Source organism: Chanos chanos, chromosome 2 (genome assembly GCF_902362185.1).
Source record: "Chanos chanos chromosome 2, fChaCha1.1, whole genome shotgun sequence".
NCBI classification, from domain to species: Eukaryota; Metazoa; Chordata; class Actinopteri; order Gonorynchiformes; family Chanidae; genus Chanos; species Chanos chanos.
This window is the reverse complement of record NC_044496.1, coordinates 37,413,965-37,439,973: the sequence shown is the minus strand read 5'-3', so window position 1 is coordinate 37,439,973 and position 26,009 is coordinate 37,413,965. Positions and strand designations below refer to the sequence as shown.

General features: G+C 39.0%; 2 protein-coding genes across 2 annotated transcripts; one reads left to right on the top strand and one right to left on the bottom strand.

Moving 5' to 3' along the window:
* Positions 1–646: 646 nt before the first annotated feature.
* On the bottom strand, positions 647–20,285 carry cib2 (calcium and integrin binding family member 2). Its single transcript, XM_030766732.1, has 6 exons — positions 20,235–20,285; positions 16,495–16,529; positions 7,500–7,611; positions 4,611–4,758; positions 4,186–4,381; positions 647–668 (listed from the first exon to the last, which is right to left on the bottom strand). Exons 1-6 carry the CDS (start codon positions 20,283–20,285, stop codon positions 647–649), a joined length of 564 nt encoding a protein of 187 aa, XP_030622592.1.
* A 1,340-nt stretch (positions 20,286–21,625) lies between these two features.
* On the top strand, positions 21,626–25,404 carry lrrc61 (leucine rich repeat containing 61). The gene is made up of 9 exons (XM_030766842.1): positions 21,626–21,653; positions 22,987–23,082; positions 23,185–23,331; positions 23,508–23,568; positions 23,756–23,841; positions 23,929–23,994; positions 24,134–24,202; positions 24,946–25,071; positions 25,298–25,404. The coding sequence occupies exons 1-9, from the start codon at positions 21,626–21,628 to the stop codon at positions 25,402–25,404; spliced, it is 786 nt and encodes a 261-aa protein (XP_030622702.1).
* Positions 25,405–26,009: the final 605 nt, after the last annotated feature.

The following is a 26,009-nucleotide window of genomic DNA, read 5'->3' as shown; positions in this document are numbered from 1 at the left end:
ATGAGAATGCTGTGCTTTTAGCCCTCTCGATCATTTTTTAATTTCTCTCCTTAAGAGATGCTTTCGTTCTTTCCATCTGGATTCCTTTCTGCATACCAAAGAGACGTGTTTGTGTCCTCCTCAATCCCAGAGAAAAAGGGAGAGCATTCATCAGAGGAGCAGTCCATTATTTGTATGTCCAGTGTGCCTCAGTTACAGTAAAGGTGAAAAGGAGAGAAAAACAAGCTTTTCATCGGCAGTCTTGATCTTTGCTGCAGATATCCGCTCAGACCAGAAAGGTGCGCGTGTGGAAAAGAGTAGAATGAGCGCACACCACCCTGGCATTCTTCGGAACCAGGAAAAAATAAGTCATGCATTTTTAATAATCCTCTGTGTAAAATGTGCTTCCTTGGAAAAAAAAGAAAAACAAAAACAAAGAGAGACAGTGAAACAGTGATAAATCCAGAAATCCTGCTACCCGCATCTGTCTCTCTTTTTTTCACATCAATGAATCTCGTGTGTCAGAGTGAAGGAGTAAAAACCTCTTCAGAGCTGTCTGGGACAGGCACTATGTCATAGTCACTATGTCTCCAAGGTTTTTGTCTTCGTGATGGATTCAAGTTGAGGTCAGGGACTCTGCCAAGTGTCTTTAGCCCATGGGTTTCTCTCAGATTCGTATATGGAAGGTGCTGCAATTACAATGAAATGACATTGACATTGTTAGTACATATTTCACTACATTAGGAAAGACAGACTTGTCAAGTTATTGATATCAAGTTGATTTAGTGTCTGCACAGGCAAGGAATGTTTTGGAACAACAGTTATGGTTCTCACAAGAAGTAATATAACTAAATAGCTAACTTTACGTTCCAACAGTGCAGCAGGCGTTAAATGAAAGATTAATCTAAGTTTGCATAACTTAAAAAACGTCCAGTTTGCCAGTCTGCAGGAACATTGGAATGAGAGTATGTAAAAAATGAGTAAAAGTATTTGAAAGTAATCTGAGAGAAGACCAGATGGCTTTTGATTGCATTTTCACATAATTAATGTTAAATTTATGTTGAAATGACCTGGAAAAGCCATCAGGAAAGATCGTGAAGATGTGTGACACACTAAACAGTCTGTCACAGAGCCTTAAGCCCATTAGGCACCTGTGCCTGGTTTGCTGGTCAAAATCCAATTGTGTATCATTTCAAAGTAAAAGTCATCATTTGTCCTATCCCATAAATTTGAAACATGTTTAACATGAAACCAACATATCATAAACATGCACAGACACTGAGGGTGATGATCAATTTAAAAAAAAAAAAAAAGTTTGGAACAGAAATAGGAGTGAGAGCCTTTTCAGTTTCTTTCAGCATCTGGCAATGTATAATTTAAACATCATTCTCAAAGCCCATTACCCACAATGGATGTGTCTGAATGGTTTGATTCATGGGTAGGAGTTGGGCTCATTCAGCCTATCCCATTCTCCAAACTCTTTATTGTGCTCCGTTTAGTTGGACTGTGGCAGATTGAGTTTAGAACATTCCATGCATGCATAGTTCTCTCCTTCCGAGAGCCACTTTGTTAGAAACATAGACGACTTCTCTTTGGTAAGAGTTAGCAAAGTGATTTGCTATGAGAAATCCATCACAGACAGCCTAAAAGCAGATTATTTCTAAAGCAAAGGGACTTTGTGTTGGCAAGTAGCAGGCTCAGTAGCCTATATGAGGTAAACAACAAATTCACCAGTGTTAAATGAACTCTGCATGTGTCTGCACGGTCCCACACATGACCAGTGTAAACACTCTCACAGCCCATTCAATGTATCATAATCTGAACACAACATCAGAGTTTGAGTATTCTAGATTAATTATGAAAAATGGAATCGAAAGCCATTTAATCTCACCTTTGATTACTTTCAAATTCCTACTTAGGAACAAATGCAGACGTTATTAAACGAACAAGCTGATGATTTAACCCTGAAAGTCTATTGGTGTCAAAATGACTCCAGGTGAAATTGTCACTGGAACCACTGTGCTTGGTGCAGACTTCTGTGCCACATGGACCAGTAAAGAAAAGAGTTTGCTGCAAATAGAGCTTGCTGCAGGACAAAAGGACGAAAAGAGCAGCATCAAGTGTACTGGCTGTGATGTGCAGAGAACAGTCAAAGAACATTCGAATTAACTGCTAAAATGCATTATGAAGTCTGCTGGACTGCTGAATTACTTTCATTGGCTATGACTGCCAACAATCTGACACAACTGACCTTTATATAGTGTTTTATATGTGTGCACAAAGTTAATATACACTAAATTGGACAACAAAGTAAATATTATATATAAATAAATAAATATTGGTTTTTATGTTAAAAATTGCAAGCATTAACACAGTTTTAGATCTGGGGTCATTTTGGCCCTACTGGTTCTTAGCAGTTAACACATTTAGGGCCTTTTGAGAATTAAAACTGATATAACCACAACAAGCTGGCTAAAAGACACTGATGTTTACTGACATTATGGTTTCCACTCTGGAAGGAGACAGAGAGAGAAAAAGAGAGAGATTAAAGATTGTTAGCCCAGCCGCAGTGTGACGTCATAGCAGCCCTCCTGTCACACTCTCATTTCCTCCCACTGAGCGAGGCACAGCTGTGCAGTCCAAACAGACGGTAAAACTGGAGCTGAGGAACGTCTGCTCCATAAACACTGCTGGACTAGCCTGCAGCCAAAAGTGCAGAAGCAGACACACAAAGAGCATAGCCCCCAGTGTTCACTACAGTCTCGTCACACTGTGTACAGATGGTGAAGTCATTCACACACACACTGCCCTGCACCACAAAGTTCCAATGCTAGTTATATACTGCTGGGGTAACGCTTTTTTTTTAATGGATATAGTCATAAATCCGTTATTTTGAAGTTTACACGGTTACAGAATAAGGTGTTTTATGGCTTTAGAGGGGAAAAAGACTACGGAAGTCTGTTTTTTGCCCTTTTGTTCTGACATATAATAGCATTAGAGGTATATAATGTCCATTCCCAGGCTGGTCTTCACTGTCTTTATTGACCATGTTTTAAGGTTGTGAAAAATGGTTCAATAGCCATTAGAAACCATAGTACATTTACATTCTCTCTCTCTCTCTCTCTCTCTCTCTCTCTCCAATTTCCAGTTTATCGTTTGACCTTGTGTCCTTACTGCTTCAATGTCAAACGTCCTTTCTTTGTTACACACAAATCTGACATTGGTAGCACCGATAAATGATGTAAAGGGCTATATTTTTAAGCAGTTTTAGCATTTGTCAACTTATTTGTGCATGCTAAGTGATAGCATTAACAGTGATTGGTAGATGACAAGTACTTTGACCAATCAGGAACTACGTTACTGATTAATTTGCACACACATGCTAAACTGAACATGCTGAACACTTAAATAAATTAGGTCTTTAGTGTTAACATTATTTTCAGTGACTAAACAATGACTAACTGACTGACTGTGCCTGGCTTTTTTGTGCCTGAGATAAGAAAATGCACACTTTTTAAAGCCTATGAAATAGACTACAGTGTGTACTGCCCTGGGATTTATGGGCAGGTAGTCCTGAGTAATAATGATGGGAGGCACTTCAGAACTGTTGACCAGATCAGTGCACAGGGCCACTATAATGATTTAATGTTCATAAAGACAATCCATTCATAATTCAACTCATAAATTTTGGTGCATCGACCAAATTAATTAAGAATTGAGGCTGTAATATGGAGATGGATGCTCAAGACAAGGAAAAAATCCAATTTTAAGAATATTTTTGGTTTTACTTTCACATTAGCATTCTTTTTTTTGGAGTGGAAGTGCAGTTGTTTGGATTGCTCTGCCTTGTCTTAAAAGCAAACTTTGATGGAATGTGAGGATGAAGAACTGGGTCATGCCTTGGGCCACTTACACTGATAAATTCAGGTAGTTACATTGATACTAATTGGCCAAAGTGAATGACGGTTATAAGAGGAGGATCTCTGTTCCTCTAACTGAACCCAATGAAAGAATCATCTCTCTCCCTTTGTTTCTACCTCTCTTTCTTTCTTTTTTCTCTCTCCTTCCACTCCTCTAATTTCCTCTGATTTGTAGTATCTCCAGTGGCTGATCAGTACCTGGGGGAAAATGCTCCCTTTCAAAGAAGGGAAGAAAGAGAGATCAAACTGAAACTGAGAGAACATGCAGTATGTAGAGTATGGTGACCTTAAAAAGTCAGGAGCCCTGGAGATCATGTTCTCAAAATCAGCAAAGGAGAGCTTGTTGTCCCCATCCAGGTCAGCCTCCTCGATGGCCTTCTCACACACTAGGTTCACCTCCTCAGGGGTCAGCTCTTCTCTCGTTAGCTTGTTCAGTGTCTTCTCCAAGTCCTCCTTACAGATGTAGTTGTCCACATTAAAATCTGAGAATGAAGCATTTAAAGACTGAAGGTTAATGACTTATCCCTTTTTCTGTCTCTTTACATCTGTGTCCATTTGTCTTATGAGGAGTGTGGTACACTCTCTTAATAAAGGTCAGTTAATCAAAGAGACTAACAACTCTGACTGAGGCATTTATGCACTTGTGTAAAGAGAGTGAAGAGAAACAGCTTCATCAAATTTGTACAGACTAATAAGAGAAGGTTTAGTTACCATATATTTTGAAAGCATAAATGGCTTTGAGTTCTCTGGGAGCCATCTCACTGAGGACTGAAAACATGTCCACAAAATCATTGAAGCTCAGGTTCCCCAAGCCATCCTCTGAGAAGGACTCGACAATTCGATTCCTGAATGGGTTTTCCTGTGAGACGAGGGAAGAGGATGGAGGGAAAAATGATTTAAAGCAATTTTCCAAATACTAGGGAGCAGTGTCAAATCGCTGTCTTGGTTCTTCCAAAACACTGTGACAGGAACGCTCCAAGAACTTCTCATTAAAACAATAGAACAGAACATAACCCGATAAAGTTTACAATATAGTGGTAACCTCAGGAATACAAGGCAGAATTTTGCTTTCTGACCACTGACAGATTTTTGTTTACTTGGAATACCTGGAATATTTCAGAACCTAAAATTGTCAAGCTCAACAAACACTGAAGGAAGAACAAAAACTTGACGAGGTTCCACTGGCCCGAGTACCTCAAGAACTGCTGTAATGAAACACGAATGGCCTGCACTATAGAAGAATCAAACAGTAAGGCTTAAATAGAGCATTCACTGTGCATTTGAGTGTACGCAAAACCCAGCCTGTTCTGCTGACTGAGAAACATATAAAACTGAGAAAGGCTGACTCTCCATGCTTAAGCCAATATATTTCTCCCTGAGTGAACTCCTCATTGGCTGCAAAGGATTTTTATGCCCGGCTCAATCGGCTGACTCCGCATCTCTGTAGAGCACTATGAACACAAAGCAGGGAGGTCAAGTAGGAGGTGCCAGCTCTGACGCAAAAGCTGCCTATGGTGCTGTGTTTAACCCTTTGAGCACAGAAGAGCGTCCATTCTCAATCATCGCTCATTCAGTTTCTCAGCTCTTCCATTCAGATTTTCTTCGCCTCACTCAGGCCTCTGTCCAGCTGACTCACACATCAGCTGTCTCTAGTTCATGACAAAAAGTCTGTGGACACGATTTCCGTGTTCCTGCTGCACAACAGAGAACATCCACAATCATCCCCCCTCACATTAATGACCGCTCAGAGCAAGACAATGTGTCCATGTCAGTAGCAGTCAGATAAACTGCTCCTGACACTTCGCTGTGCTGTGAATCAAATCCCTTTAGCTCCAAATGGCTAATTAACACTGGGGCCTGGCCTGGAAAGGGACAGAGATTTATGTTTATGAAGCCTTGAAAGACTTTTGGGAATCTGTGCGTTGTCACAGGCTCGTCAATCTCCATTTGAGTGGTCTCCATCGGAGTGAGTGACTGAGGGTGTGTAGGGGTTTATGGTCTCTCTAACCATAGGACATTTTTAGAGGCAGGTGCAATTACGTCTCCTGCTAGTCCACATTAGGAGAGCACGTCCCCCAGACTGTTACTCTGAGTGGAGAACTGGGTGTGATTGAGTTCTGATCTGATTAGCTTCGAAATGTTAGGTTGGCCAAGCTGTGGATATTTATCTATCTATCTATCTATCTATCTATCTATCTATCTATCTATCTATCTATCTATCTATCTATCTATCTATACTATATTTAATATGTAATAATATCATAAATGCATGAACGTGTGTGTGTGTGTGTGTGTGTGTGTTAAGTAACGCTAACTTACTAGGGACTGCGACCTGACTGCACACTCACGGTGTGGGGCTCAAAGTCAAAATGGGGCACAAAATGCTGTTCCCCACTAAGTGAACAATATGTTTTTCTAAAGTATATTGTTGTTATTGGTAAGCCAAAAGTGTCAAAACATTTCTTTGGTTTGGGTTAGGGTTAGGGTTAGGGATAGGTTAGTATTCTTTAGTTACAGGAAAATGGGAGTCAATGGGAATTCCAAACTTAGATATGAATTCAAACTTATGTGTGTTTGTGTGTGAGTGTGCGTGAGCATGTGCATGTATGTGTGTATGTGTGTGTGTGTGTGTGTGTGTGTGTGTGTGTGTATGTCTGTGCGTGTGTGAAACGCCATTTTGTTCTGAATGAATGCACCTAGTCATTCAGACGGTACAGTATAATAGTCTGTATTAAACAGAGAAATGAAATCTTGGCCGTCAGCAGTCTTCCGCACTACTGGTTTTGATGAAGACATTGTAATAGCCAAGCTTTTAATGATCAGATTAAGAACTTGCCTGGCTAAAAGCTTCTTTAATAATGTGATGTAATTATGACTTTAGCGTCAGCACACTATGCTGAGTAATCCTATTACTGAAAATGTAAACCATCCCTCAACAAATAAAAGAAGCTTTTCTTCACTATTCCAACACTCAGAGAGAAACCGTATGCCTCTTTATAACCGTGGAAACTCTACAGAGCCAAAATAATTTGCTGAAACGGAATCATATCATGGAGCGTTAACTTTCATACCCTCAGAGTGTAATATACGCTTAAACCATGGGCTATGTTTCGTCATATAAACACCACAGCTATTGCACCCATTAAAAACCCATTTCAATCAATAAAAGACAGTGTCTTTTAGATTAGATATAAAATCCACAAGTGCGATTAAGGTCACATACAAGAGTCTCGAACATTATTTTAAAGAGGACAGCGGTGTTGCGTTGTGCGTAGCCTGGTATGCAGATGTAGTTTTGAAAAAAGTTTCACCAAACACTGAAATTAAAAGGTCACACAGATGTGAAAGTACAAGATAAAAAAGGAAAAAAAAACACAAGCGAAGTACGTGAACGTGCGAAAGCTTTGTAAATGTACACTGACTCAACTTTTATTTTTACTGACACCAGTCTGTCCCTACCATTCATATGATTCTACGTGGGCCCAAAACCCAATGACTCAGAAAATATCTCTGATTAGTGTGAGTGGTGAGACGTCATGTTTATAAGACAGAGGATACGATCATGGCCGTCCTCTCACAGACATACAGAAGAAGCCTTACCTTTAATTCTGGCATGTTGACTATAAGAGCTAGCGGAAGTTTGACGTCAGGGTCATTGGTGTAGTCCATCGGAACCAAGTGTGGAGCCAATTCATGGAATCTTCCATGCAACCTACAATACAGAGACAGGAAACACATGGTTTATGTTGCCAGATGACATGCACTCATATGTATTCCTTTTTGGTCAGGTTCTCTGTCTCTTCCTCATCTTTCTCTTTCTCTCTCTCTCTCTCTCTCTCTCTCTCTCATTGCTCAGAGTGGAGCATTTTCTGTGTATCAAATAGAACAAAGATGTAATTAGCCCTTTTTATCCACTTATATCTGCCTATCTGTGTTATTTAAAGTCTGTCCAGAAAGATGTAATGTAAGACATTTCCAACATAATAAATACTTGTGTTTAGCAAAAATACATGATCCATTCAGTGGAGAGGACACTGTGAGAACAAGAGAAATGAAACAGAAACATTTTTATAGGTCTGTCATTCCATAGAGGGACATGAGTTGGGCCTGGGTTGACTGGGATCCCTTCATCTGCTCACTTTCCTTATCTTCACACACAACCAGTCCTCATGTTCACTACATATGTGGTTATCAGTGCATCAGTGAGAACAACGTGCATGTTGGCAATAGTCTATTGATTTATGATGCCATTTTCTGTCTCTCCATGAAATGTGACAGTTTTGTTTTGAGTAATCTGCATTAAAGCAAATATTGTCTAATGCTTTGCATTTTGCATTTTAACAATAAATCTCATTGTTAAAATGCATCCAGTTGTTTCACATATGCACAGGTCAATTCAGACATGTTTTTGTGAGCTGCTCATGAGAGAGAGAGGGAGAGAGAGAGAAGCAAAGATGTAAAACATCACTATCAAGCTATGATTGTGGGAAATGTAAATAGCAGATAGTAAAGAATAAAACTATTTGTGTGGAACATGAACATGCCAACACAGACACAGAGAATTACCATTCACACCTCAGCCCAGGAAATGCCTCAGACCTTTGAGAAATTCAGGTATTAATAACTCTACTGTAATAACCCACTTGTCAGGATGGAGAGAGAGAGAGAGAGAGAGAGAGTGAGAGAGAGAGAGAGAGAGAGAGAGAGAAAGAGAGATGCTGAATGAAGGAGCGGATTTCACACATGGCTACATTTTCCATCTCCACACCAAGAGGCTGGAGTCATGCCAGAACCTGGGGAAACGATGACTCATTCTGAGCATGGCAACTAGACACAGCTCACACTGGACCAAATGCTATCAGCTTTTATATGTGCATTCTCTTTCTTACACACACACACACACACACACACACACACACACACACACACACACACACACACACACACATCACTAACCAGAAAAAAAGAACATCATCAAAATGTCCTTTGAATGTGACCATAAAGAATCCCTTTATCATTCCCTTACTGAAGATCACTGTGCAGAATATGCTAGCTGCCAGACACAAAGGAGATTTGTACTATATATATACACACACACACACACACATATATATATATATATACACACACACACACACACACATACATACATACATACATACATACATACATACATACATACATACATATATATATATATATATATATATATATATATATATATATATATATATATATATATATATATATATATATATATATATATCATATATATCATGTGTCATAATGTTATGGTATCATAATGTTTCTTCTTCAAACCTACAAGTCATATAAACTCTTCTGTTAAACTAAAAATTAATCAGTTCATAAATGTCAACCAGAGCAAGGTGTGTTTTCCCAGAACATCTAGAAATCTAGAAATTCGAAAAACAAATTAATTCATGAGCATCAAACCATGATGCAAGGCAAGAAATGACACACTTTGTGTTCAGGTTCAATGACCTTATGATGATTGGTGATAACCTTTTGCTGACCTTACAGAATGGTGTCAGAGAACGTGGCTACACAGGCATGGGCAACAGAAACCCAATGTTTTATGAAGGTCATAAAGCGAAGGACTCCATTAGGGCTCTGCTGATTGTCCATTTTGTTTCCTGTGCTTCACTGGCCCTGTTATCAAAGCCAATCTCAATGTCATTGCGAGTGGACATCTCACATTTATTACATGACAGAACACCATAACAGAGACAAATGACTGCCCACACATTAGGAGACAGATTAAAATGCTACATTTTTCCAAACAGCTATACTTAAACAACAACAACAAAAATAACAGAACATTTTATTTTTGTATCACTTTTCAGTCCAAGGTGATATGAGAGTATAAGCTAGCCGTAGTTGAATTATCAATTAAACTGTATTTGTGCGAAAACTACATTAACCACGATTCCATGCACAGACATGCCTCAGCACATATCCAGCATTTTTGAACTGAGTCTCACAATCACAAACAGTGAAGGAGAGATTCTGTGGAACATTTTTTCCTGAATAACAGAGTATGTAGGAGACCAAGCCCAGCTGTACAGGAAACTGTAGGGGGGAGGGGGCTTCAGGCCATGGAAGCCAATGCCCATTGGACGAGCCCATTTATAACGTAATGAGAACATTGGGTGACACAGTGCTCTGAAGACACAGAGATAAAGGTCTGGAATGCCTAACTGCTGACAGATAAGCTCAGGCTTTAGCAGCCATTAGAAGCTAATACATTCAGCATGTCATTAAGCCCTTCCTCTGGAGAGACATGCTAACTATCTCAACAGTAGGACTGCAGTCACGGTAATCTCTGTGTAAAGTATATTAAAGTAAATATTAGCATCGGGATTATGTATTTAAACTCAAATACCCAGCAGAATTTACCTATTATAGGCTACACTGAGTAAAGCAAGTGGAGGACCTGTTCCAAACAATGTGTAGGAGGAAGTGTTGAGTCTCCCTCTATGAGAATTTGACATTTGATTTTGATGTGCTGTCTAAAGTGTTTCCGCTGTATTCTCAAAGGCACACAAACACAAATTCATGCATAAATTAAATACTTGAACTGTTTTTTCATCTTAAAATCATATAGGTTTTTCTTGACAGCAATGAGTCTTTTTGAAGCTCCACAAATATCAACACTACTAAAGTCATTATATCAAGAGGTTAAAAGTATTATCATGTGTGTGTGTGTGTGTGTGTGTGTGTTAAATATTTGTTTTTGAGGATGAGGTTAAAATATGCAGGTAGTGAAACTGCAGGGCAAACTGTCACCATGCCACTGTAGGCCTGGTCACAGAGACATGAGTCTGAGAAGGGATTTTAATGTTGTGTCAGTGGATGATTTTTTTAATACAGTTTCGAAAGAGTAATCAATTACTATTATTACTTTTTAATATATACAACTACCAGTCTCTTCTTGAGTCAAATTGATTAAGCCTTTTGTTTGTCTGGGTCTGTACACATTTTAAGACGTAGAGCCAGTGAGGAAGTTGCGCATACGGCCCAACAGTGTGTCGCACAAGATTGTTTTAGCGGCATGGGCTGCACTGACTACCTCTGTTCCCATGGGCTCTGAGTATTTCAAAACCTACAGCATAAAGCAAGCTCTATATAAATGTCAATCATCACACTCATAAAAGGCCACTTAACAGCAGCTGTATACAAACTCAGCTCCCACAGGGACCCTACCCAGATAAAAAGCACTCTGTGTGTGTGTATGTGTGTGTGTGTGTGTGAAATCGCCTCCTGTATCCCATTCTCTCGACTAACATTCAAATGTTCGGTCGTCATTCATGACAATCTATCACGATCTGTTTATCACACATGGTATTAAGAAAAATGCATCGTATGGAATTCAATACACAGCGGAGTGTATACACTGTCAACAATGCTGGCCTGATGAGGGGACAGGTAGTCTGATACTATAATAGTACGGGGTGTTACCGAAATCTGAGTGAGGTATAATAATGACCCCATTAGGTGAATGATATGGCTAAAATATCAAACATCTTACTGTTACCGAGGCACTGAAAGAAAGAAAGACAGAAAGAGAGAGAGAGAGAGAGAGAGAGAGAGAGAGAGAGAGAAGAAAGTGAAAGATGAAAAATAAAGGTGAGAAATGAAAGCTATAGAAGAATTTCCAACTTTAAAGCTAAAGAGAATTTCCCCACCAAACACAATGTTCCATAAGCTTCTCCATTAGAATGGGAGGTAAAACATTGTGGAGAGAAAGATGTGGCAGATATCAGGGCACCAAGATAGATGGTGCGAGAATACAAAGGTCATGCTGAATGCCAGCTCAACAGTGCAGCCCACATAAAAAACTAAAACATACACAGATACACAGACACACACACATACACACACGTTTACAGTTAAATGTTACTGGTCATAAAAAGTCACCATATCACATTGTGATTGAATTTTCTATACAGGGACTCATTCATACCTCTTCCCTGCAGTCATACATTCATTTATAACTTTTTTCTCTTACAAACCTGCCACACTGACAAGACGCAAAGTCCAAAAAACCTGTTTAGCAGTTTAATAGTAGCAAATGATTTTCATTTTTGCAATATCTTTCAGCAGAGAAACTGTGCACCTTACAACAAAAAACAGAACAGTGTGAGTGTGCCGGTTTCCTGTAAAATGATGTACATTCAGAATATATGATTGGCATGCGTTGCCATGGAAAGTTTCAGTCTGTGACTCAGACGAGGGGGAGTAGAGTATCTACAGGTCAGCAAATCAGAGCCCGGTGTTGGCTTGGTTTATTACCGTAATTGGGTCATTTGACTGTAACTCAATGCTGGGCTTCATTCTCCTGTATCTGCTTTTAATTTCTTAAAGTAGTCACTTGATCTTCGAACAACGGCGATTAACAGCATATCCTGAAACTCGAGAACGTCATGTTAATCCCATTAGAACAGAAAGCAAGCAATTTGTTTTATTTATGTCTCCTCTGTGCATCTAGGTTAGGAGATGGACCACAGCCAAGCGAGAGAGACACCACAGAAACTACAGGTCCTCTGTTGTCTCTACCAGCCACAAAAAGAGGTGCAAAAAGAATGCCTTTTACCTCAAGCCACTTAGGGAAGGAGAGAATGGCCAGCGTGCAGCAGAATGCAGTGCTACCAGGAGTTTGGGGTTTCATTAGTGGCAGGTGTCTACCTTTAAGCAGATTATACAATGACAGGTTTCTCAGGACACTTGGAAAGTGATCCTTCCCCAGGTGAGAAGAAGACCAGTGCAAATGTGAAAGAGGGAAAATGAGCTGCCCAAACAACAGAGACGAGAACTTTCTAGAAAATTCCAGAGCACAGACATGTGCTACAACAGGTTATTCAAAACTGAATTGGGAATCATGTTCCCACCACATTGTGTTGGGACCAAAAAACCCTCCCAAACAAACAGACACAACAAACAAAAAAATACAGCAAAACAGACTATCTCTGCTCTGAGGGGGCCTTCATTAACCTCTGACTCATTTATGTCAAGATGCCAAGACAAACCGTTTGAATCAATAGTCATGACGCAGTCTGTTTACAAAAGGCAAGGAGAGGAGCTTAGAACAAAACCATGCCATAGAGGATTTTTGGCCTTTTTAATGCTATTTTAAATTTTGATGCTTGATGATGAAGCATTTCAATGCTATTTCAAAATGCCAGGTCCTACGTTAATCTTGCTGGTGTAATAAAGTGGCATGAACGGTCAGTTACATAGTGACAAATGTTGACACAAGAGGTGAGTTGTCTTTTCTCTGACAAAACGATCTAATCGTCTCAAGCTGTAATGAAACAAACTTACCTAATACATATTTTACTGTTGTGTCAAATATACTACACACTTTATCTGTATTTCTTGACAATGTCTCGAGGGATTGCATTTCCTGGAGATTAACGTCAGCTTAGTCTAGTCATTGCATTGAGTTTAGTCATTGCTACAGGATGTCTAAACAGGAATATCCATCCCTTTGAATTTTAAGATTCCTGTGCCATAATTTACTTTTGTGATGCAGCCCAATGTCATGAGAAAAAAAAAAAGCATGTTTCAGAACAAACGATATCAAATTTTCAACAAATCCGCACTCTCCAGGTTATGCACCTGACCTTAATAATGAATCATAAATTACCTGCAATTATTAAATGTTCTTTAAGCTATTCATGCAAGTAATGTCAGTTAATAAGATCAGGGTATTTCACATAAGGAAACCACTGCACATATCTTTTGGTTTTGCTTAGTCTGGGTTGTGTAACAGTGCATAATGTTTCAGAATATCTGAGCACTCTGAGTTATCACACACAAAAAAAAACAACAGCATAAATAAACTTGTTTTTATTATTTTCACCCTCTGACCGCGATGCTGTTGACGAACGCGAGACCTTGTCACGTTTTACGACCCATAATTCCATTAGAGGCAACTGCGGAAGCAGAGATAAGATAAAACTGGCCTAATAAAGAGTCTGATTACAACACATTAGAAATTCAGGAATATGTATCTATTGCACCGTATATCTCGACAAGCTATAGTGAATATGTCACATTGCTCCCAATTGCTTCCGTTGATCTGTGTTGTTCATTCATTGTGAGTTTGTTCGATGTCCTTATATTGTCTTTGATCTAGCATGACTCTGAATTCAATCAGTGGCCTTTGATTAATGCTAGCCAAGACTAATAGCATTCTCAGACAAACTACTTAGTCACCCTGTTGAGATCTCGGTACTAGCTGTCTCTTTTTATATTTTTTCAAGGACATTTTTAAAAACCAGCAAAAAAGGCAAAATATTCAAAATACCCTGTTTAAAAAAGAACAAAAAAAGAAAACAGGAATACTAATATACCTATAGAATAAAAAGTACCAATGTATCACTATTTGTGAAAATGAACTGCTTGTGAAATTAGCAAATTAACAATAAAGTCCACTTGTCATTTTAAACTAATAAATGCAATACAGCAAATTATTTCTCTTCTTGATAACAGACACTGACGACAGCTTCAGTGATGTTAGACATTTCACACAAAGTGTCGTGAAAGATGTCAACCTGCACCAAACTCCACTGCTGGAGTGAAGCCACTGAATCTGGGTGGAGCTGGCAGAGTTATTTAACAACTGGCTCCAGTTTCAGCTGTAGATTCCATTGTTGGAGGGCACACTGTTAAATCAGAGTTGAAGACATTTCTGAGGGGAAGGCCATCTGTAGAGCAGAACTGGCTCTGCTTCAGAAACACTGACAAAGGCTTTCCCACCCACTCACAGAGCCCTGGCGGCGGGCGGAGAACAGAGGCCTGAGAACAGAGCAGTGGGTATTTGTGTATTTGCAGCGACACTGTCACTTGTAAGTAAAGCAATGTCATCTTGGCTGCTCAGCCAATTACACGCTTTGCTGCCTGCTGCTGGCCTGCTCAGAGACAGGAAGGGGGGGCGGGGGGAGTTGGGGGTGGATTTTGATGGAGCCACATGAAAAGAAAAAAAAAAATAGAAATCTCACTCTTGCAGAAAGAGCAGGGCTATAAATCGTGTCTGGCTAGGATGTAATCTCTGTCTCCCCTCTGGACACCCATCTCCCAGCCCAAAGTGATCTCCAGGACTTCTTATATGCTAAGTCTGTCCGTCGGGAGCAGAGAGCAGTTACCCAGCCTGCCTTGGGCCGCTATCCGTTCCGATCAATGGGGTCAATATGACAAATTCTGCACATGGCAAAAGGCAATTTAGCTGGTTGATTATTAAGACCCTAATGATCATGAGGAAAACTGATAGAGGCAGCGATTCTGTGCAGATTGAATAAATTTACATGACATTACACATCTTAGATTGTATCCATCAAGAAACACATGAGACACACACACATACCGTGAGATAACAACTCACTTGGGGAACTTATTGGTTCAGAGATCAATGTCATCAAACTCATTTCCTTTCAAAGATCAGTGAAACAGTGTGTTTGAAAGAGTGGAAATCTCATATAACATAATGTGTTCCAGGCACTACCAGTCCAGAGTTACATCTCACGGTATATTAAGATGTTTTCAATAATATGCTGTGATATTGTCTTGTAAAAGATGTTCTATCAACAGATATGTACTTTTTATAAGTGCTGTGCTACCCGTCGGCTGTATTAAAGTAGAGCAAGTGGTGCTATAAGAATGAGTCGAATGGTAAAGGCTTTACAGCCTTTAATTACACACTGAATGAGCGCATCTGAAAAAGAACATACGAGCACAGATTGAACTTAAAGACTTAAGGAAGAGAGAACAGTACAAAGAGGACCAAGAAGGAGGGTGTGTACAGGCTCTGGATGTGCAGTAGTGGGCTAGGTGATATAATAACAGTTGCGTACCAATGTAAATGAGTCTGTACTGGCGGCGTAAACAAATGTCCTAACAGTCTAACTAAAATGCTACGCAGGGCTTGCTTTGTGCAGTGTTTTATATAATACCAACAAACACCACCATAACAAACATGCAAATAATCAGACATCCATGCAGAACAATATGAATCTTTATGATATCGTTTCTGTAGTTTTGTAGTTCTCCATATTTAGAGTGCTGTAATCAACATCTATGCAATATGCCAAAGCAGCATTTAATTTTTAATAGATATTACAGAGTCAATTCATCCACCAGTCCCAGCAGACTATATATCAATGACTTACACAAATATTAGTTCACAAGATTACATCTGTGTTTCATTACATTACACTAGATTAAATTACATTTATCTGGCTGATGCTTTCATCCGAAGTGACTTACAAGGGAGGAAACAATGTTTCTGTACAACAGTGTATTTAACTCAACCAGTGGTTCCAAATAACCCTTAAATTTGCAAGTACGATATAAGGCAGAGTGAACATACTAAAAAATGTAGAAAAAACAGACATTTGGAAATGGAAGATTGTGTATGCCTTTTGAGCACATGTCCCTTTCCGCAAAGATCAACACATCATCAATACCCCATGGAGTCAAATGAGTCTGAAGTCTTACAGCATGTATATTTGTACTTGTATGAAAAATAAACCTTTCATCTCCAACCAGGTACAAAGTGCACAGAAATGTCACTTACCTAAGGATTTCCTTGCGTGTGAAGAAGGTGCAGTCCTGGAAAAAGAGAGACATAACTATGAGTTCAGGCATCTTAGATAGGACTACCTGCATAACATATTGTCATTCTCAAACACACACTCTTCCATTCTCAGTGCAAATGACTTTCTTACATATAACCAAATATGCTGGTTGTAAAGGTTTATGTACAGAGCCTTTTAAGGGAGAAAATGCATGATTTGTCAGGTAATCTTACTAAAAAATGCAATGTCTAAGTATGAAGTAAACTATCCTTATTTCTGCTGTATTGTCCATTACACAGAGAGAAAAGAACCCAATGAATACAACACTAAATCTGCAAAATCAGGTCTTTTAATTTAGTAATGCTGACATACTACACAAAGCTTAGATGCTGATTATCATAAAATAATTCTGTATTTAATAGACCAAATCAATTACTGACTGGACATCAGAGCACGTATGGGCTGAATATGTGTTCAGTTTTTACATTGGCCAGATGGATGAAAACGTGAGGCTTTTGTTTCTTACGATCGCCTCTTTTTTCAGGACACAATGGCTGTCAGGTTTCTCAAAGCCTAGAGTAATCTGTCGGAGAACTGTAGCTCGTCACTAACTACACTGCACGTGAGACAGGGCCAGGCAATGTGATCAGAACACATTCACTGACTGTCTGCTCCTCGTTGGCTGAGGATCCAGACGTAGATGATTGATTCCAGACCTGGGAATCCAGGTTTAACCCATACGCTCTCCACCCCACAGTCAATGCAGCAGTGCCAGCCTATGCCGACAGCTTTATTAGCCAGAAATTTACGATTTCTTTACGATGTTTACCCAAACAGTTCCTCTGCCAGCTTAGACAAAAAAAAAAGAAGACATCCTAGAAACCACAGGAAAAGTATGAGAGTTCCTGTGACAATTTATGAGCCTTAGCTTTTGATTACTGTTAATTGCTCATTAATTTGAAATATTAGGGGTGTTTGAGTCAGTACGTGAAGGAAGGCCACATTGCGGAGAGTTATTAATGTTGCTCAAAGATGACCTAGCCTTGAATTATTGCCAGAGCAAACGCTGAGCACACATACCTAATGACGACATTACATGCTCTAAGAAAAGAGAAATGGCTGCTTGGCAAAAAAATAAAAATCATAGACTCCCATTTGTGGTTCATGTTTGAGAAATACAAAGCTGTTGTGCTGTTGATTTACTAAGAAGCAAAAGCACCCTCTTGAAGAACACAATGTATTCTGAATTCTCACCAAATCTTTTTCTCTGTTCCAACCTTATGTAGATGACTGTGACATTAGAATCACATTATCAGCTCAAAAGATGACACAAATTGTTGGTGCCATGTAAATAACAGTCACCGTGATCTATCATTTAACAAAATATGACTCTCTTTTCATTATGCAGGGACATAAAATCCCAATTTAAGTTATATTACACAAAACATTTTTTTCTCTTAAACCTCTAAACACTATACAGGGAGTCAAGAGGCACCTTAAGCCCCAGAGCATGGCTGCATGTGTAAGAAAGCCTCCGGTGATGTGAGAAACGCTTGTATCAGCCAAATGGTCTAGCTCCACTGATCCAAGAACTGCTTACTGTTGATTACAGAGCATTCAGAGCAAGTGTGGCTGCTGTTGGCACAAACCACCGTGCCACATTATCATGAACAGGTGAACAAAAGGATCTACAGTGTTTCACACCAAACAAAGTGTTTACCATTATCATTAAATGGTGTTTAAAGTCTTCAACCATCAACTCTTTTCTTTCTCATGTTCAGCTTACAGCATGTTCAAAAAGATACAAAAGTCTTAGTTGCTCCCACTGTCATGTGAATGCTATTTAGAGGGTAAAAGTCTTACATAAGTCTTGCAGGACTTTCCAGAAAGAATATATGAGTCACATCATGCATTTGCAGAGGGTAAAGTTTCACCGTAAACTATCAGACAATCTCAGTATGAATTATTAAGTTTCACTGAATCGCTTGAAAAACTACCACAGAATAAGATGATATTCCCCTGAAGCACAAGACAACAGACTACTGTTTCAGAGAACAAAAGAAGGTCTTCTCACGTGCTCACTCATAAGGAAGACAAGCTCCTTGACTCTGTAAAACCAAACCAAGCCTTAGTGCTCACCAGCCACACACAGATTGTGGATTAAAAAATAAATAAAAACCATAGAGTGATAGCATTTGTGTCATGGAAAGATAACCGAAGTCCAAAACAAAACAGTTTAGCTCCTTTTTATATTAAGTTTGTCCCATATCGTTGTACATTTTCATATTAGTGATGGTGACTTACTGTGGATTCATGTGTTGTAATAGAGCTGTTATATAACACATACGAATTTTCAGCATGTCATTTTCAATGAAAATTTAAAATTATAGTGAATAGCATTATAATTCCCTAAGCACTGTGTAATTCCCTAAGCAATATGACTACATGCATCCACTGAAGTGAGACTAAAGCTGGGCACATGAAAAATGTGACAATTAGAGGATGTGTGTGCGTGTATATGTATATTGGTTTTATCATAATAGCTTAGAGGACATAAAAGATTGCCTCGAAAATAATTTAGCTTCAAGTTTTCTCATCTGCTATGATGCATTTTTCTCGCTTTCATAGATACAGCAATATTGGGAAATTGTCTTGGAAACTTGGTTGAGTGCAAACCAACCTAAGAAGCTTAGCCTATCCTTTTTGGAGTGTTAGGTTGATCAACAGTTGTTGTAAACATACAATAAATAAGCAAACCATTTCCCCTGTATTTGACAGGTATGCGGCAGCTTACATTTTAGAACCTAAGCTCTGAGATAGATGCTTCTCTTCACCCATCCTGTTTCTGGGAACGGCATGCAAAATCTAACGTCTTCAGAGGCTGAAGAATTGCGTACTCTTGAATAAAATCTACCAAGTGAGGAGCTATGAGGTGCTGTTTGTCGCAGACACTGTCGGGCATTACCCAATAAGATTAAAAAACATGAAATCTCTTATATAATGGTTTAAGGTGGACCATTTGAACGCTGAGCGGAAGGACAGAGTTGGCTTACACCCCAGCCTACTCGTTACCATTTCTCCTGCTTCAATGAGATGTTCGCTTCAAACAAACGGAAGACTGTCGTTCCTACAACTAGCCAGGTGAGAAATTACTGTATGAAATCATTAAAATTGTAGACGCCAGGGTTTGGTGAACTATTTCCACAGTTGGAAAACAGAGCGTGTTTCTGCAGCGCACAAACTCGAGATATTCAATACTGGTAAGTGGCCCAACTTAAACTGCCCTGCAATTCGGCAATGCAATGCTCAACGAGTAAAAAATGAAGAGATTAAAAGAAGTTGTGCCAAGAAGACAAGCTGCGAGAAATCGAATTCTTAATTTCCATCTCTGTCGAGCGTCATTTTAAAGGATATGCAAAGATCTAGATAGGTTTTAAACACACACTGAGACAGCTGTGTCGAGCTGGTTCATTTCTGCTGGAGGAGAGCAAGCCTCATTGAAAGAAAACATGCGCTAGTTACACTACAACAGCGTGGACACCATAATTTAGTTTAAATTTATTGTGAAAAAAAATATTTATACATTTTGGAAGTCTAATATTCATTCAACCAGTATTTCCTTTGATGATCAGCCATCTACTAAATTCTAAACACACTTTGTACAGATTCAAAGGCACGATTCTCTCCTTGCGCGACACAGAAAACGAGCAAGTGAAGGAATCTTATGAAATGTGCTTACCTGGTAGGCGTCTAGCTGTTCATCAGTAAATATCGTTTGCTTATTACCCATCTTAGTCGAGTAATTTTCTTCTCGTACAGATGCATCACATTTGAAGTTCGAGTCGCTCTCTCTGTTCTAGGCATTTAGGGCATGTATACGACGTGGCCGGGCGAGAAAAAATAAGACCAAGCATGGAATTCCAGTCCTTTTCGACTTTTGTCTATTGTATATGTTGACGACACTCTCCATAAATATTTAAGAATGTTGCAAAATTATGAAATGCCCGTGATGCTAGATGTTTCTTCCACCACACGACATGGGTTGACACAAAGCGCAAAACAGTCAAAGAGTCCTGTTTCAGCACCGACTGCTGTCCAACACTGGCTTTGCCAAGCTGCACACTGACACTGGCACGTCAGGCAACTAGTTCAGTGACACTAGAGGGCGCGTTGTCACAATCTTAATTTAGAGGTCTAGGGTCTCAGAATGACCAACATCCTGCATTTTGTTTTGAATCAAAGAAGTGATTTGCTTTCTGTCACCAAATGGAAATAATATGTATTTTAAGTAGCCGCTGTAACAATTCATGTTCATACATTTATTAAGAAAATATAGAGGTAGAAAAAAAAGATAGTCTTAAACACAGACTGTGGCAAGAAATTTGACAAGGCATTCATTCAAAGTTAAAATGCCAACCCTCATTATAACGTAGCTCTGAAATTTGTTATAGGTTGGCCGAAATTATCAACTTTCGTCCCCATTCAGATTCAAGAACAAGATCGGGCCTCATTAAAAAGCATGCGGTTTGTCGTACTTCTGTTTTCCCAGTCACCAAAACAGCATTTACAAATACAGCTTTTCAGCTGCTCTTAAACTGCAGCTTTCGGCTGTTTCTCTTAACCCTTCAGGAGTACTTCAACAACGCCGTCTTGTACTATACTTTAGGAACAAGTTTGAGAACACATGTTGCCGTGTGTTGAGTACATGTGCTGAAAAACAATTTCCGTTAAATGCTTTCCGTTAAACTGACTTGTATCCTTGGCAATACCCTAGTAACGAATGAGAGTACACAAAAGGTGCTTACAGGATGACTTCCGGGTGTCCTGTACTTGAAATAAACCGAACTCATTGTTAAGATGTGTCTGTATAATCCACGTGAAATAAACTTTTATTATGGGTGACTGCTTGGCTGCAAGATACCACCCGTAACAAAAACGGGGTCTCAGAAAAGTGTTCAGGCGAATATTAGTGCGAATGCAGCACAGAGCATTAAGTCGTACCTGCAAGACTAGTTGTTCGTGGCTTGGTAGTGTGTCTGTGTCTGGAATATGACAGTTCATGGGAAAATCGGTTGATCCCCCATATGTGAATGTTTTGTTCATCGAACGACCAGACTAAATAGCATAAGAATGGAAGCAAAGAAAGATAAAGACCACGGTAAGCGTGTAGCTAGTATTAGCCTTTCAAATAACTCATTGAAGCTAACGTCAACTGTGTAGCTTTGCTAGCTTTGTTTTCTAATGCTAATACAATAGGATACCAATCCACCCGTTGCTTTTCGATATCACAGGATTGATTTTTTTAAGACATGTGTCAGAGCAGATTGAGACGTTGTAAATTTATGAATTTTTAGAAACTCGGTTTCTCCCATTATAAGATGTCCGTAATTGTGTGATAGGTAGGGTGATGGAGTATCAAGGAATGCAGCAGGTGATGTGCTAGCAGGAATTTTCACTAAATGCCAGTGTGCTAATTTAAACAACCACGGTTTTTCCCCCGTGGAAGTCACGTTACTAGCGGCCCGTTTGTAATACGATTCGCGCTGCAAAAGGCATTATCACAAGGGCTTAACTACTTACTGCCAATCATTTCGCTGGTGTAAATAATCATTTGACAATCAGTAATTCTTCTGTGAATCACCTATCGCTTGAGCAACTTTGCTTGCATTCTACGCCAGAGGCTCTGCATTGTGCGAATCATCTGTTGATTTTCTATAAATTCTTGTCGCTTGCATGTTACAAAATAAACACTGCAACAGGTCGAGGATTTCTAGAACGTTTAATGTGTGGTGTGAAATATTATATCACGTTATGTCTAGCTTGATCTGATCACATTATGTCTAGCTTGATCTGTTGATCTGTGCATTATACATGTGAATTATGTTTTATGTGAAACAAAACGTCGTTATTATTTATACGTTGTAGGCCATGCAAGCATGTGGTATGTGGTTTGAGAAAAGCATCCTATGTCGAAGAACTGTTAAGATCTAAACTTTAGAGAGCTTAGATCTTACATAAGCATCTGCAATCTGTGGGGCACAGTTTTGTTCACACTAAAACAATGCTTTGCAACAGAGAACACATGTATTATTACTTACCCTTCAGCCGCCCGCTGTAGTCAGCCACAACAGTCTCATGGTTTAAAGTGTTTTCATTCAGTTTACATACATAACACAGAGCTGCATATCTGCTTCTGGTTGCGTGTATGAAAGGCTTCAGAGTCTCTGAAAACCAAGAGCTTAATCTATCCTCAACACCTGTGTGATATAAGCATTATTAATGTTGTCATTCCTGGAGACAAAAATCATGTCAAATCAGTATTTCCATCTCACAGTTTGATGATATGAAGAGGCAAATAAAGAATTGCATTTCCTGACTCACTGCTAGAAAACATGCTGCTGTGAAGTTGTGAATAACAGAACTGAGAGATGGGCGTTTTTGTCTTTCTCATGCCATAGATATTGTCCTCACAATCCTTCTTCTTCCCCTAGAAACAGAATATGCAAGGATCACCCCTGTGCTTCTGAAGTCTCGAACAGGGGAATTTGATCTAGAATCCATATTGTTTCTCAAACTGAGGAGTCTAGGTAAGGGGTTCTTGATAAATGCATTGCCAGTGTCTAATGAGCTTTGGCTCAGTGAATTGCATGGATTTTAACATGTAAGGTCAATCTGTGTTTGATTTCCAGGGATATATGATCTGGGCTGCATAGGGGAATGTGTAAACCTGGAGAGACTAGACCTCTCTGGGAATAACATCACAAATCTAGCCCCGCTGGCATCACTCCGGCTTCTGCTTGTTCTTAATTTGTCGGCCAATCGAATTTCTAATCTAGGTAAGTGAATGTAAATTCTGTGTTACTCCAGCATCACACGTGAGTGGATGTGGATGTATTGGGGGGGGGATCAAAGACTAATTATTTTAGTGCAGTGTAACTATACAGCTGCTATAGCTGCATCTGTCTAAGCTAGATTTTCATTCTAATCACTTTTTGTTTGTTTGTTTCAACAGAACCCATTTCAGGCTGTGAAAACTTACAAAGTTTGAATGTGGCGGGGAACCTTATTGCTAGGTATTTTTGGATTTTCTGTTTTACAACCAGTTTTGCTTCAATGTTATATTAACAGTTATTACAGCAGCAACAGCTATTAACAGCAGCAGTCTTTGCCTTTCGTACTAGTTGCATCAGACATACATTCTTTCTATATATTATTTAATATATATGAATATTTCAAAATATATTCTATTTATATCTGCAGTGTAGACAATCTCCATGCTCTCAAACCTTTAAAAAAACTGGAGAATATCAGACTGAAGGACAACACATATAACTATACAAATCCAGGTCAGTTTTTATTTTTTATAGTTTTCTTTATAGCCTTAATATCTCCATACTGTAAACCTCAAATAAATATTCATTTGCATTCTCCAGTCTGCAAGAATTCTTCATACAGAAACGTACTGCTTGAAATGTTCCCAAACATCAAAGTCTTAGATGGTAAGAGGTTCTTTTTTGTTATGTACTAACTGGGTTGACATGAGAAATAAGTCTAAGATTTTGTCATTAAATATGAAACTATCTGCAGTGGGCTCCGGTTCCATTTTAAAAGCATGTTTGACATTTTCTCTTGCTTTAGGTGAAAGGGTAGTGGGACGTGGGAGTGACTTATACCAACTATGCAAGGACATCGATGACACAATTAAAGGTACTTTTACGGGTTGGGCACACCATATGAGTGTCTCATTATAACTGTGTGAGGTTTTCTGAAGGTGACTAGTATCTGTGTAATTGACTGATTTCTGTATTATATGTGCTTGTAGAATCTCAAAATGCTTTATGTTTCTTAAAATGCTCAAATGATTCACAATGAATCTCACAATGTCTTTAGTCAAATTAAACAGCTGATCCGTTTACATTTACACATGACTCTCCCATGAAGGGTTTGCCTCGGTCCGGAGAATATGCGACAGAAGTTTGTAGGGTTTATTTTGAAATCACAGTGTTAATAGGACTGTGCACAAAGAGCCACCTGGCATGTGTTAAAAGAGTTAATACCAGAGTTTATATTCAAGGCTCATAAGAGATGTGGGCTCTAAGCTTCATCTACACATCATTAATAGGAACCCCAAGGTTAATCAAAAGCAGTTGTATGTTTTAAACTCACCTCTCTTGTGAAAGTACGGGGACTCGGGACACCTAGAACAAGATGCAAACACTTGAAGGACCAAGAAATCATAGGAATGATGTTTATTTCATTTTGTACATATATACAGTTTATTAGTTAGTTCATTTTCATCTCTGTATCATTTTCTGGTATATATCGATGGGGCTGCCGAAAGCATTCTAATGCCCGTGTGAACAATGGCTGTAGCTGACATGTTAAATGAGTGAATGCTTATCAGTAATGAAACATTCTGAAATCGATAATTCCCCCTCTGAAATTCACAGCAGGCTTATATAAGAATGGCCAGCTTCCAGAACTGCCGGAATGCAAGCCTTGGGTCGAAGATGGATTTTGGGAGATTAAAAGATCTAACAATGCTATTGTTGAGGAAGCCTATAAACAGTTCAGTGGTTAGTACCAAATACCTCTTTTAAACATCAGTTATGCCATCAATATTGTCTGCACCCTCATTTTATCTCATGTAATAACTGCATATGAATAATTTACTTTTATGAATTTTTATGGAAAATGTGAGGGTTTTTTTTTTTCATTGTGTTCACTGTTTGAATCCCAAATGCTGTGAAATTCTTGCAACACAGAAACCTATTTTTTATGGATTTCCTTTTCTTTTGACAGATGTCCTTCATGAATGCAGGCTGCTTAACAGCAGAGCAGCTCATGCCATTGCCCAAACAGAGAGGAACCTTAGCCTCAAGAACCAACCAAAGCAGTACACTGTTTGAAATGGCCACCTCAGCTGCACACTATTACTTTTTACACAAAATTGTTGTTTTCCCTAAAAACACAGCTTTTCTGTGTTTTAATTTATTTAGTTGTTTTGAAAAATCCATATGCTTGACATGACACCAGTGCCAGAAAACCCGATTTGCTTATTGTTGCCTGCAGAGTGAAGATTTAGCTTTAGAAACTGCTCCTGGATCCTTTTCCGATTCAAAGCCTCAGTGAAATATTCTTTATACAAACCTGAATCCATTTTTACCACCATCTCAGGATGCTGTTTTGAAATCTTTTTTGCACTCATAACACAAAATTTTGACAATATTATGCTTTAAATGATGCTGCTATTTGTATGGAATTTGGATTTGTAGTGAGATTTTGCTTCATTTTTAATTTACACAATTGCAAATTTTTTGCACTGCTGAAAAATTAATGGGGGGCTTAGGGGTGGGGTTGGGTTTTTTCTTCCTCTCTGTCTTTCTGTCTGTAGTATTGTCAGCATTGAGAAGTGAGGTTCTTGGTTTTGCTTAATGTTTTGTCATTTTGGATTTTCATCATGACTGGTTTAGAAGTGCAAAGTAAACATTAGTACATCTAACACCCATGGAAG